Source organism: Pteronotus mesoamericanus, unplaced genomic scaffold (genome assembly GCF_021234165.1).
Source record: "Pteronotus mesoamericanus isolate MK-2021 breed Mesoamerican mustached bat unplaced genomic scaffold, CSHL_Meso_final contig_78, whole genome shotgun sequence".
In the NCBI taxonomy this organism is placed as follows: domain Eukaryota; kingdom Metazoa; phylum Chordata; class Mammalia; order Chiroptera; family Mormoopidae; genus Pteronotus; species Pteronotus mesoamericanus.
The window spans coordinates 14,699,706-14,713,602 of NW_026555258.1; the positions used below are offsets into that span (position 1 = coordinate 14,699,706).

At 48.1% G+C, this 13,897-nt stretch overlaps 1 protein-coding gene across 3 annotated transcripts in view; it reads left to right on the forward strand.

The window, feature by feature from the left end:
* ASTN2 (astrotactin 2) overlaps nt 1–13,897 on the forward strand; it is an 807,209-nt gene that overhangs the window by 460,364 nt on the left and 332,948 nt on the right. For all 3 annotated transcript variants that reach the window (XM_054584473.1, XM_054584474.1, XM_054584475.1), the window contains one exon: nt 4,195–4,345. In XM_054584473.1, coding sequence (XP_054440448.1) covers nt 4,195–4,345 — 151 coding nt within the window. The remainder of the gene's footprint in view (nt 1–4,194; nt 4,346–13,897) is intronic.

Consider the following 13,897-nt stretch of genomic DNA (forward strand, 5'->3'; position numbering starts at 1 on the left):
GATGCCAGGCAGACTTGCATGCATACCTGGCCTCTCTGCTTACATACCTTTGTGAACTAGGACAAGTGACATAACTCCCCAAGACCCAGCTCCTCCAGCTGCACAGAGGGAATAGAAATGTCCCCCTCATAGTGCTGTGGAGAGCATCAAAGGAGACAGCACAGGACCGAACCTTCCAGTTCTCTGCACAAGGCAGGTGCTCTGGGAATCACAGATGATGAAGGTGACGCTGGTGATGATGTGATTTCTGGCAAAGTGAGGAATCTCGCCCAGATCACCCTGTTGCCCCAGCTCTCCTCCACCCCCAGCGCCGTTCCCCTGAACCCTTTGCCCCCTGTGATTGGGTGGGGCAGCTGTAAGTGTGATTGGGGTCCAGCAGACCCCAAATCCAGCACTCAGCAGCCGGAGTGAGGGATTGAGTCCTGCGTTAAGAAAATGCCAGCATCTGCCCTGAGCGCCTTCTGTCACTTGTGCCCAGATACGTCATTCTCCCAGGCTGACACAATCACTCCTCTAGACAGCAGCAGCCCGGTGTCAGGTCTTTGTGTTTAAAATAATATTCCCCTCATGTAACTGATGTTTATGCAGAATCCATCCTTTTAATAGCTAACAGTCTCCTTATTTGTACGGCCTGAGCTGTTTCCAGGTTCCACTGGAAGATGTCATTTTTTTTGGTTCTTGTTTTTCTCTTCTTTTCCTGCATTTCTCTCTGGAGTTCTCTGTCTCTTCTCTCAGTGTTTCTCTCTGTTCTTTTCCACTCCTGCTGAGTTTTTATCTTTCTCTGCCTTCCTGTCTCCCTCTCCCTCCTCCTCTCCCTTGCTCCTCCCCCACACATGCACACATTTGTTCTATTTACCTTCATGTTTTCTCCTTTTCGAATCTCTATTTCTTTGGTTTCTCCCTCTGTCTTCTAATCTAGCAGTTATTTTTCTCTATCTTGTCACACACTTTCTCTGCCTCCATCTTCCTCTTTTAATCTCTTTGTGATACTCTTCTGGATCTCTCTATTCGCCTATCCATCCATATCTGTCTGTCTATCTATCCATCCATCCATCCATCCGAATAACCATTTATCCATCCATCCATCAATTCATTCATCCATCTACCTACCTATTAACCCACACACCCATTCATTCATTCATCAAAATATCCATCCATCCATTTATCCATCCATCCTCTTCTGGATGACCGTATTTCTACATCTTAGTTCCTCTTCTTTTTGTCTGCAGTTTCTCTTTTCTTGTTCGCACTTTCTCAGGTTGTCTCTCCTGTTTTTTCTCCTCCTCTTACTTCCCACTTATTCTTCTTCCTTGAAGGATATTAATATTTTAGTAGCATTAATGTGGTCTAAGGGCCCTCAACTCTTTCCATGATTCAAGAGTGACAAGTCTCCCAAGGGCTTCAGTCCAGGAACTGTTCATTCTTTTCCCCCAACCACCTGTCACCCTGAGCTCACACTGTACAAAGTTAGGACAGGAGGGATAATCCGGCAGCTCTCCCAGCATCATCTCCATTGTCCCTATACTGCAGCCCTGAACGTGGAGGATTTGGAATAGGAACCCAGAGGTGGGTGTGGGCAGAGCTGTTCTGTTGGAGAGACTCAATAAAACTACTGATTGGTGGGGCCTGCATCCATGCTTTCTGATGTTTTCTTTGTTTCATTTGACAAACACTTAGTACAAGTTCTTACCGGGCCTTATGCTGGCGGCTACAGAGGGATGAGTAAATTTTGAACTCTTCACTGCAAAAGCTTACAGCCTCTCTAGGAAACCATAGAGCTGATGATTAAGATCAGTAAGATAATAGAATAAACAGTGTTCTCAAAGGGAAAAGGAATTAATTCTGGTTGGGGGAAGCAGGGAAGTTTTCACCAAGGAGGTCAGACATAGTAAGCTCTGGGGAGGTGAGCTTTGCCCAGTGCCACTGCTGCATCCCCAGGACCTGGAATAGTCCTGGTACACAGCAAGCACTCAAAATTCAGTGCAATATATGAATGAATGAGTGAATGAATGAATGAATGAATTTGAACAGTTTTGAAGGTCTTAGGAATTTGTCGGGGAGAAAAGTTAGAGATGAGCATTTTGGACAGATGGCACAATTTAAGGATTCAGAGGTGAAGGCGCACACCGTATTCGGATCCCCCTGTTCAGAGCTGGCCCACCCATCCCTCGATCATGGCTGATGGCCCACAGTGGTGTCCCTTACTGGCCACTGCCTTCAGCCACAGGGAGCTGCCTCATCCAGGGATACCCCCTTCCAGATGGCAGCCCTTGGCCAATGACTGGCTGATGTGGTGATGCGGAGGCCTGGGCCCCTTGCCTCCATTAGGGACATTTCTAAAGAGTCATCCCAGCTGCTCCACAGCTGCCCTCAGGAGCAGCTGAGGCTTGTGATCTACAAAGCATCAACCGCACTGCAGGTCAGCCTCTCCCTTGCCCAACCCTGCCTTGCTCACTTCCTCCAAGCACCCCCCAGAGGTCTGCTTGAGAACGCCCCTCTCTGCAGTTCTCTGCTTCAGAGGCAGTTTCCAGAGAACCTGACCTAAGATTGAGTGTTTAGGGAATAAGGAGAGGCCTGTGGCTGGCAGATAGAGAATATGCGCATAGGGTAAATGTAGCAGGGACCAGATTATAGAGGACCTTGAGAGCCAAGGAAACTCATTTAGATTTCCTTCTGTAAGAAGTGGAGAGCTATTGATCAATGGGGTATCTAATTCGAGCTGGAAATTTAACAAATCCACTGGCAGTCAGTATGAAACATCAGGTAGAAGGCAGTAAGACTGGAGACAGGAAATAATCTAGGAGACCAAAGCCCGGAGCTCCAGGCTGGGAGAAGGCACAAAGGGTGGTCTGGAGACATCACCAATAGTGCTCAGTGACCTCCTCTTGCTACACGTACACATACGGGCATCCCTTCTCCACAATTCTGGATTCCACGAGTCACGTGTCATGGAGGAACATAGTACCTCTTCCCACTGCCTGGGGAGCTTCTTTATTATCTCCTGCAACTGTAGGCACCTTGGATATTACAGTGCTAGAATATTCCTTTTATGGGCCTTTCTCAGGAAAACAGACTCCAGTAACTTCCCTCTGTATCTCTCATCTAATAGAATGTTGAAGATCCATGAATCATGGAGTCTAGTCCAGTTCTATCTCTTGAGTACCTCACTGGGGAGGAATCATGCATTTGCTAAGAATCCCATGACCTTTCCACCCAGTCTTGACAGAGTTATTTGTGTGCAATATTTAGGGTGTTAGGGTCAGACAGTTCTGTGTTTGCATCTTGGCTCTTTATGGGCTGTGTACTTTGGGGTAAGTCCCACAACTTTCATAGTTTTGATTTATAGCCACAAAATAAGAATAGTAGAAATATGCTCATTTTGAAGAGTTGCTATGGCAAGTTCTGAAATCTGTAGAAACAAATAATGGAAGTTAAGAGGTGGACAGTAGGAAGAGCTCTGTAGACCCAGATGGAGCTTGGCACAAACTTCCATTCTGCCACATTACAAGCCGGGTGGCCTTCAGCAAGATGCTTCTTCACCTTTCTGAGCTACAGTTCCCTTGTTGGTCAAGTGGAATTTGGATGCCTACCTTCCAAAATTATGAAGATGAATGAAATAAAGAACATAGCCCTGGCCAGGTGGCTCAGTTGGTTGGAGCATTGTCCTCATACCAAAAGGTTTCAGGTTGGATCCCTGGTCAGGGCATACACCTAGGGTGTGGATCCAAAATTATGAAGATGAATGAAATAAAGAACATAGCCCTGGCCAGGTTGCTCAGTTGGTTGGAGCATCGTCCTTCATACCAAAAGGTTTCAGGTTGGATCCCCAGTCAGGACTCATACAGGAGGCAGCCAATGAATGTTTCTCTCACATTGGTGTTTCTCTCTCCCCCTCTCTCTCTCCCTTCCTCTCTCTCTAAAATTAATGAATATATCCTCAGGTGAGGATTAAAAGGAAAAAGAAAGGGTATAAAATTCCAAGTATAATCTTATTTATCACAACTAGACACGCACCATGTCATATGATAATAAACCGATTGAATTTTTGTTTTTCTTCTTTTTAAATATATTTTCTTGATTATAAATATAATAAATGATGCTATCAGATGTAATGAATGCCCATTTAAATTTTTCTTTTAAAAAATCAAATGACCCAGATGTCTCCAGGGTTTAACCATCCCCTTTCTCTCCAAGGGAAGAAGCGATGCTGTCCACATACTTTGAGACCATCAACGACCTGCTGTCCTCCTTTGGGCCAGTCCGCGACTGCTCTCGGAACAATGGGGGGTGCACGCGAAACTTCAAGTGCGTGTCTGACCGCCAGGTGGACTCCTCAGGATGTGTGGTAAGTGCCGTTGACTCATGAACAGGGCGCTGGTAGCCCAAGGAGCCGAGGCTGCTTGCAGGAGGCGCCTCCCTGCAAGGCGGTGCTGGCCCTGGAAGATCACACTACTCCCCACTCCTACATCTGTGGCGCTCAGCACTCCAGGCTGCCTTGGTGTCCTCATCTGTACAGTGGCACAACTAAACCTACCTTGTAGAATTGTTGAAGGAATGAACTTTAGTCCTCGGGATGCAGTTGGCCCTTGAGAGCTCCCGGCTTTGGGACTGGGGAGGACGTAGCATGTCTTATCTCTATCGATATAGTGTGTGTGGGTGGGGGCTGGGGGGGTGCCTGTCAATGCAGTGTCCAGAAGAGGGGCTTTGAGTTGAGACCTCAAGTTTGTTGAAGGCTTCCTGGGGAAGCTGGTGCTTCTGAAACTGGTTGCAGAAGGGGGGTCGCTCACTCTAGGGAAGGAGCAGGGGTGGCTGAAGTGTGAAGAGAGGATGGCGAACCTGTTCGTGTGGAGCTTCGTCCTCTCACGTGAGAGAAGGACGCAGAGGTAGACATGTGTTGCCTGTAGAAGAGATGCCAAACTGGGGGATTTTTCCCTCCATAGGAATGACCTAGGGTATGTATTTAAAATGCAGGCTTCGGGATCCACCCCAGAAATTTTGACTCTACAGAGGGGCTTAGGTCCCAGGAATCTGGCTTTGTAACAGTCAGTGAGTATGTATGCATGTGGGGGAGGCAGGGGCATCTTAGAAGCAGACTTGGGAAACACGGCCCTGCCGGCGAAACCCCTTACTCCGACGTTCCGTGCCTGTCTTGATTTTGTCCTCTTCACTTCATTTTTACGCTGGAACCAAATGGAGCTACTTAGAGCTCCTTCTCTGAACATACTTTCCTATTCACTGCCTCAGAGGTTTTGATCAGGCTGGGGTTTTTTTTGTTTTCTGTTTTTCTGTTTTTCTTTCCTGAAGTGCATTGCTCTCCCAGCCCAGGTAGCAGGCAGGTGGACCTCTTTCCAGACTCGTGTCCTTTCAGGAGCCTCTCCCAGCCCCCGCCTGGAGGAGCGGCCACGCTCTCCCGAGGGCCCTCAGTGTTCTCTGTGCCGACATCTGCCATGTCCCCTGTGATGATTTGCATCACAGCGTGGCTTTTTTCAAGTTTATCTCACCTGAGAAGCTGAGGGAGAACCCACAGACTCTGTTGATTCAGCGCTGCACCCCAAGAGGACCCATCTCATTAAATGAGGAAGAAAGAAAGAAGGGCGGGAAAGGAGGGACGGTCCGGGAAGGGGGATTCCTGCTCTGCACTAGGCTCCGGGGAAGCGGGTGCTTAAGGTGCCAGCACAACAGCTGGGAAAGAGACGATGGCCAGGAGACCAATACAAAGAAGCTTCTAGAGAATGAGGTAACACAGTGAAACTATACTTTAGACTCAATGATCAATGTATCGTCAAAGGTGGATAGGCAATAGAAGATTTTATTGACTAGGAATTTTAGGATTGGAAGTGACAGAACCTCAGTTCAAACTAGTTCAGGCAAAAAAAGGAAATATACTGGCTTAAATGGAAGTCTAGGCACAATGGGCTTGATAGGCTCAAACGGCATCATGGGGAGCTCTCTCCTCCTCTTAGCTCTTTCCTCAGCACCGTGGCCTTCTCTGGCCAGTTACGCCCTCTCCCCTCAGTGAGTCCTGCAGGATGAGAACATCTCTTTCCTGCCTCCTCCGAAAGTCACAGCATTCCATCTCAATGGGCCAACTTGGTTTTCAGGCCTGTTCTTGTACCAGTCCTCCTGGTCAGGGGGAAGGATGGGGCGCATCCCAGAACCAGTCGTCTCTGGGGCTTGGGCCAACTGGCAGCTGTGCCCAAAATACACGGTAGTGAGCTGGGGGAAGTTATGGGCTCTCAGGAGAAAGCAGGGTGCTAGCCACAGGAAAGGGGGCTGTGGGTGCGAGGTCGCTGTGCATCATCCGCTGTCCACTGCACAGTGTTGCAGGCCAACCCTCCATTTTGCATTTTGTAAAAGCGAGGCCGGGTGATGGGGAGGAGGGCTTGCCCAAGCCTTAGAGCTAGTCAGTGGCCAGACAACTCAAAAGGATGTCCCAGATCTTTGGTGTTGCCTCCAAGACATGAGGCTGATCTTTCTGAAATTCTCTTTTTCCATCAGTTCTCTTTTTCTGAACTAATTAAGCGCCTTCTTGAGGATAGACATCCCAGGAGAATGAAACCACAGAACTCGGCGGGGCGGGAAGGTGGTGTGTGTGTTTAGGCAAGAATTGTCTTGTCTCTCTTTCCTCTCATTAAATATGAACCGGGAAAATGAAGAGAAAGAGAAAAAAAAAAACTTTCAGTCTCTGGAGGTTAAGAGGAAATTCAACAGTGTGATGAGATTGTCAAAGACCTTCCTCCTAGATTAAGGAGCTAATGTTAAAGCTGCAACTTCAGGGCTTATGGATGTAAGGCAAGCCCTTCCCTCCATGACTTCAGAAGAGACAGATAAATACCAGTTTTTACACTGAAATTTAAAATCTCTGATGTCTCTGTAAGCTCTTCATCCTGTCTGCAAATAGAAACTTTTTCTTACAACCCCTCTTTTTAATAAACTCCATATGGCAAAAAATAATAATACCTGATATTTTTAGAACACTCTTAAGAGTCCTCAAGGCAAGTCCATGCCCAGTAACTAACTCATCTTCACACCAAACCTGGACAGCAGGTCCCCTCCCCGATGTGGCAAGCAAACTGACTTTTCAAGGTTTCACCACAAGGTGGCACGATGGAGGCCCAGGAACACTGCTTCAATAGTATTCTTAGTGCTGGAGTCACTTCGGGTCGCTCTCCTGTGGAGCTGAGAGGAGAGGGCAGCAAGGGCATTAGAAGGAAGGCTGGTCTGGTTGAATTGGGCTTAAGCCCTGATTTGGTCATTGGAGAGCTTTAAAATCCATGTTGGCCTCATTTGCCGCACTTTATTAATCTTTTAAAATGGAAGCAATTGCTCTGGAACTCACAAGTTTTCTGAATAATCAAGGTATGTAACTGTAAATTGATCTGGGATTTACAAAGCGCTATTCATGTGTGAGATGTTGGGGCCACAATTACTGATGTTTTTAAGCACTGGCTGTGGAATTTGGGGCTATACAGTTTCAGGAACACAGCATATTGAATGCTTTTCATGTTTCTGTAACTGAATGTCATTTCTGTTCTGCTCCATTCACGAATGCTGGAAGCTTCATTCTAGTCAGTTTAGGTTTTCTGCCTCCTCATTCTTCCCGGACATCTGTGTCCAGGGGCGGGGACGGGGGTGGGAGCGGGGGCGGGGGCGGGGGCGGAGGGCTGCTGTGTGCCGAAGGCACAGCAGTAGGGGCTGGATGTGTGATGGACCGCCCCTAACCAGTTCCAGTACCTGCTGACTCCTGTGGCTTTTGTCCACCACTCTTCTTTCTGGTGTGTGCTCTTTCTGTTCCCATGTAATGTGTAGGTGTGTGGTCCATCCCAGCATCTGCTGCCCTGTTCTTTGCATCCCTACCATAGGCCACTTGGGTCCCGCGGGCTCTATTCCTCAGATAGCTCTTCCACCCTATTCAGAGTTAGGAGGAATGTCCAACAACTCAGAATGTCGCACCGCGCCCTGGGGCTGTGAGGAGCTGAGGACCGCTGGCTGAAGCCATCTCGGCCTAGACAGGCCATGAAGCCACGTATAGGTGGCTGCTTCTATGCCGGGGAAGAGCCCATGATCATGCTTGCTGTCCACCAAATGCTACCTGGCAAGGAAGGCACCGACCCCTAACCAGTTCTAGGACCCTTTGCCTTCAGACCCCTCACACCCACCGGGTTTTCTGTAGCCCCCATCCTCCTCTCTGCCCCATGGGAATAGAGCCTGTTCACCAGCATTTATAAGGTCATCTTGTTTGACTTCCAACATCCTTCTCTTCCCCCAACTCAAGTGACCCTTGTAGGTGGGTGGAGGCCACTTGTCTAACAGATCGCAGATTCTTTTGTCTATTAGTATTATTATTACTATTATTTTACCTTCTAATTAGACCTCAAGTTCTGAAACCTAAAACTGAAAAAAGAGAGAGAGAGAGAGAGAGACTCCGTTGCTTGGACTACAGGTTCTGCTGTGCTTCTCTCTCCCCCTGGGATAACGCGGTCCTCAGGTGTGCAGTTGCCCAAACTGGGGACCGTCACAGGGGTGTATGATGGGCAGAATAATGGCTCCCTCAAAGACATCCACATCCTAGTGCCTGGGACCAGCGCGTATGTCAAAGTGGGCATTCAGTTCACATATGAATTCCCAGGGTGGGCCCCCTGTAATCACAGAGTCCTCACATGTGGAAGAGGGAGGAGCAGAGGAGTTCAGAAAGATGCCGCGTTGCTAGCTTGGAAGGGGGAGGGAGGGAGTACAAGCTAGGAAAGCCTCTAGAAGTCAAAGGCAAGGAAGTGGACCCCCACACTCCCGTGCAGCCTCCAGAAAAGGAATGCAGCCCTGCAGACACCTAAATTGCAGCCCAGACCCTAGAGAACTGTGAGATGATAAACTTGTGCTGTTTTAAACCAGCGGTTTGTGGTACTTTGTTACAACAGCAACAGAAAGCTAATGTAGGGCGAATGATCCTATGAAAAGGGAAGGTGGTCCGAGAGATACTGTATAAAGAATTACGCTGTTATTTTGGTTTCCAGTTAGTTCCAGGGAGATGCTCACCTCCTGACCAGGGACAGAGGAAGTGACAATGAGCGATCATGAGAAGGGGGAGGGAGACGTGCACTCTCCTTCAGTGCGCTGGGGAGTGAGAAATTGTTATCTATTAGGGACGGTGTAAATCTGACAAATACAATTATACCAATGTAATTATGTCAGTGAGGTGGTTTGAAGACTAAGCTATGTTTCTATTCCTTGTGGGAGGTAGTATAAACATTGCAAAATTTTAATCAAGGTAGAGGACGAAGCCCAAGAAAACTTAACTGTAAGCATTTAGTCATGATATTAGTGGAAGACCCTTCCACATTCTCCAAGCTGCTGTGGCTCCTGAAGCATTTCCCTCAAGCTGCTCCTTTGTGCTGTCCTGGTGTCCCCTGCTCAGGGAGGGGTCCTCTGATGGACTCAATCCCAGACAAGTAAATGATTGAAATGTATCCTCAGCCCCTTTTAAAACAAATGTCAATTCACAGTTCACCCTTACGTTCCAATGATCTGTTGTTGCTCAACAAACTGCCCCCAAATTCAGTGGCTTAAAACAGGACAGGTAGAGTATCTGATTCTGGAGGATTTGCTTCTAAGCAAGCCCCTTCACTTAACCTGTCTGGCTCTGGGGCTGGGAGAGCGGCCAGTTGATCGTGGCTAGGTCAGACCTCTGCTGGGGGCTATGGACTAGTGTGCATGCCCACGGCCTCTGTGTTGGGCGTGTTTCTCCCACCAGGAGGCTGGATTTGCAAAGCAAACCTCCAAGACTGAGTGTTCCAAGAACCTAGGCAGAAGCTGCAAGGCTTCTTAGCACCGAGTTTCAGGAGTCCCAGAACTTCATTTCTCCCATTTTCTATCAGTCAGACCTGTCCATGAAGTTCAGCTCAGATTCAAGGGGAGGGAACAGTACTTCGCCTGTCCATAAAAGGAGTAGCCAGCGTGATGTGGCCACCTTTACTCATTTACTGATAACATGAATTCACAGACCAGGGATGCCATAGCAGGAAGGGACCTGCAGAACTTCTAACCAGGCCAGCACCTCTACCATTATACAGAGAGAGAAAAACAAAGGCCTGGGAAGATGCAGGAGCCACTCAAGTTCACGTAGGAAGCAGTGATAGAATCGAGATATGACCCCAAGACTCCTTCCTCCCAGTTGTACCTTCCTGCAGTTACCTCCTTGTAGCATCAGCTTTGCCACCGCAGCAGTCCAGGGGCTTAATTGAGCAACACTCTTGCGTCCGGGACTGTGAATGGAACAGGAGAGACAAAGACAAGAGCCCTGCCTTGTTTTATAAGCCAGTTCACAAGACAAGACGCCCTTCAGCTGGGCTGCATTCGTGACCTTGAACAAATTCACTCTGTATTTCCGTAACAGGGCTGACGTGAGTAGTGGGGAGGAGGGAGGTGGTGACAGGAAAGACCTGGCACTCATTATGCACCGACTGTATGCCAGTTCCCTTATGTTCATGGCAGTGAATGCTTGTAACTATACTCCTCGATGGGTATCATTATATCCATTTTACAAAAGAGAAAAGCTAGTAATAGAAGAGCAATCATCCATATAGTGACTGTGCCAGGCATGATTGTAAGTGCACTGCTTATTTTAGCCAATTTAATTCTCACAGTCATCCTATGAGCTAGGTTTTATGACTGTCTCCACTTTACACATGAGAAAAACGAAACTGTCTGGTGGAAAAGGAGGAAACGTGAAGACGCACAGGGGAAGGAGGGCCACATCGTACCGCCCAGGGCCTTCAGAGAGGGTGAGGACTGAGGGAGGCGCAGGGGTCACAGGCGGGCTGGACACTAGGGGGTGACGGGACCTTTGGGGAGGGAGGGGAGTCTGGCACCAGTTCTAGCCCTGCCTCTGGATCCCAGACCAACCCTACTCTGCTCCTCCCCCTACAAGTCACGCTGCCACATCCTCACCGCCTCTGCCCCCTCATTTCTTTTTCTGTTTGACCTAAAATGCCATCTGGCCTCTAAAATAGTAGGAAGAACCATAGGACCCCTGATTGCCCGGAGATGTTGAAATGCAACAAAAAGTGCTGCCTTTTAAAAAGTCAAGATGAATAAAGATATGAATTTCTATTTATTATAGGTCAGGCACCTCTTGGCACTGCTTGGCAGGAGGGAAAACCTGGAATCTGGTTCCGTCAAGGGTGGAGAGGCTGCTTCCCTCCATTCCACATCTTCCCCCATTTCATGACTTAATTGGGCTCTAATCAAGGAAATGAAACTTGGTGAGGGAGGGGGGAGACATGCCAGGGCAGGCGCAGAGTGAGGGATCACATTGGAGCCCGACCCCATTGCCCCGGCAGCCTCCGGCCTCCCAGACAGGTGAGGGTCGGGGCTGAGCCCCTGTTGGTTGGGCCCCTGGGAAGTGCACCTCCCCACCCCACCCAGAAATGGACTCTCAAAGCTTAGTCCATCCCTGCAGATCAGCAACAGAGGGTGGGATCGAGTCACAACACAACCAGGTCAGGTTTTGCCAGAGTCAAAATAGGACTGATGCTTGCCACATTCTTCTTCTTCAAAAAAAAAGTTCTTCAGAAATATGCAAAGGCAAAAGCATCTTTAGGGTAATTCAGAGACTCTTGGGTTGGGAAACAGCACTTAAAGGTGGAACAACTCCCATGTGGTATCCTCAATCAGAGAATTCTCTGTGTGCACCTTCATCAGTAATCCTAGTACAGCTATTTTTATTGATAGCACTAGTGAGTTGATGCTATTGATGAACAAATCAATGCTACCAATGATATCAGTACAGTACTAATGATGGAGACAATAGATTTCTAACGCTATTACGTGCTAGGCCCTGGGTTAAATGCTTGAAAACAGCATCACATTGAATCCTCACAGCTACCTTATGAGACAGGTACTGTTATCATTCCTATGCTGCCCATGAGGAAACAGATTCAGAAACCATAAGAAACTTGCCCAAGTCCAATCAGCCAGGTAAAGGCGAGGCAGGTATTCAAAGTCATCTAATTCCAAAACCCACTCTTTTAACTCACCAGATGGCACTTCCAGAGGGTGAGGGTAATTCACCAGGATACACCCAATGTCCCTAATGGCAGGGACCACAAAGGAAGGGGGTGTTTCCTTCTCTCCACCCCGCTTCAATGTCCAGAATTCCTTCTTTCTCCTCTGCACCCAAGAATCTGGCAGAAGATAAAAGAGAATGAGGATGGGGAAAATGGGGGAGGGGATGGTCAGCAAAGAAGGAAATGGGAACTGTGCCCATTGACTTAGCGCTTGCACACGAGGCTCAAACTTTGCGGGGTGAAAAGGGAGTTTTCCCTCCACTGGGAGCTCTGAATTTTCTCTTTCTCTTCCCTTCCCTTCCTTTGTTCTTTCTTCCTTTCCTTCTTCCTTTCTTTCTTTTCTTTCTTTCTTTTTGTAAACTTCCAACAGAGCCTTCCTCCCTTCCAGAAGAGAGGAGTAAGGGGAGAGATGGGGTTTCCAAGATTATAACAGGTGGCGTTCTCACAAAGCCTACGCACCCTTTTATGACAGTACATATTTTGTTCTGTGTGACATTTGAAACCTTCTTTGTCGTCCCCCCCCCCCAAATTTTATCTCTTTGGGACTCGGATTTGCTGAGTTATGTTGGTATTTCTGCTAAGCTGGTTTTATTGTGTGGAAGTCATTATCTGTTCAAGTCAGGGAGCAGTCCCCACCCTTCCGAAGGGGTAGATTTCACCCTGTGATTCCTGGGAGAACAGCATGTCTTGTAGGAAAGGAGCCCCCTAGAGGCAGGCATGGGAGCTGCCACCCTGGTTCTGCCACCTGTCAGTGCGAGCATGGCGGGGAGTCACTTGGGGGGAAGTGTCAGCCATCCCTGTAGACCACCCTGGAACTAGACAAGCAGTTTGGGACCGGCCTCGGAAGGGTTCAAAGTCCCTTTCGGTCCCTGAAATCTATGATCTTGTGAATATACAGGATCTGGCAGAAGTAACGCCTGCTTGAGTGTGCTTGGTAGGGTAATAACATGGGTGTAATAATTTATAGTTTTAATTTGAACATTTCACCTAAAATGTCATATGGTGTGCCTGAGTGTGATATTGTTATGTTGCAGAGTTACATGCTTATGAGTTTGTAATAAAAGATTTTGTAATACAAAAGGGGTGTTATTTGCGCCAGACCCTATATATTTTCTAAGGGCAGAAGTTCTAATATTGGAAGGGCCCGAGGGCAGAAAAAGCAGCATGGGCCCTACCTTGTTGGCTGGTGGAAAAGTAAATCTACGGGGGAAAAACTCTCCATCCCTGTCGCAATCATCTCTGCCGTGATCATTGACATTTTAATTGTATTTCATGCACCAGCCTCAAACACCTTCTCAGCTTTGGAGAGGTGCCCCTCTGAGACAGTGCAGTTTCTCCCACCATTGCCTTCGCCTCCTGGAGGCCAGCATAGTGTTTAAGAGCACAGCGTCTGGCCTTAGAGAACCCTGGGCCAAAAACTCCCTCTGTCATTTACTAGCCATGTGGCTTTGGGACAAATCACTTAAGGCCCCTGAGTCTCGGGTCCCTCTTGAGTCCAATGGGGATAATAATGGCTGACAGACTGCAATTAGGACTGACTGAGATAATGCATACATAATGGGCCAGCACCTGGCCCTAAGTCGACAGGAAACGTGGCGGCTGTTATTACGTGATCCTTCATGCGGGGATCATGATGATGGTGGCTGTGGCGAGGAGAGCTGAAATCAGCTGAGTGCTCTTTACGTTCCAAAGCCTCTGGGATGGGTCTCATTGTTATCCCTGTTCTTACAAATGGGGAAACGGAGGCAGAGAGCGCTTAAGTAACGCACTGAGGTTCACATAGCTCCGAAGTTCTGGATTAGGGGCTGTGCGCCAAGCTTCCTGATGCCAGAACC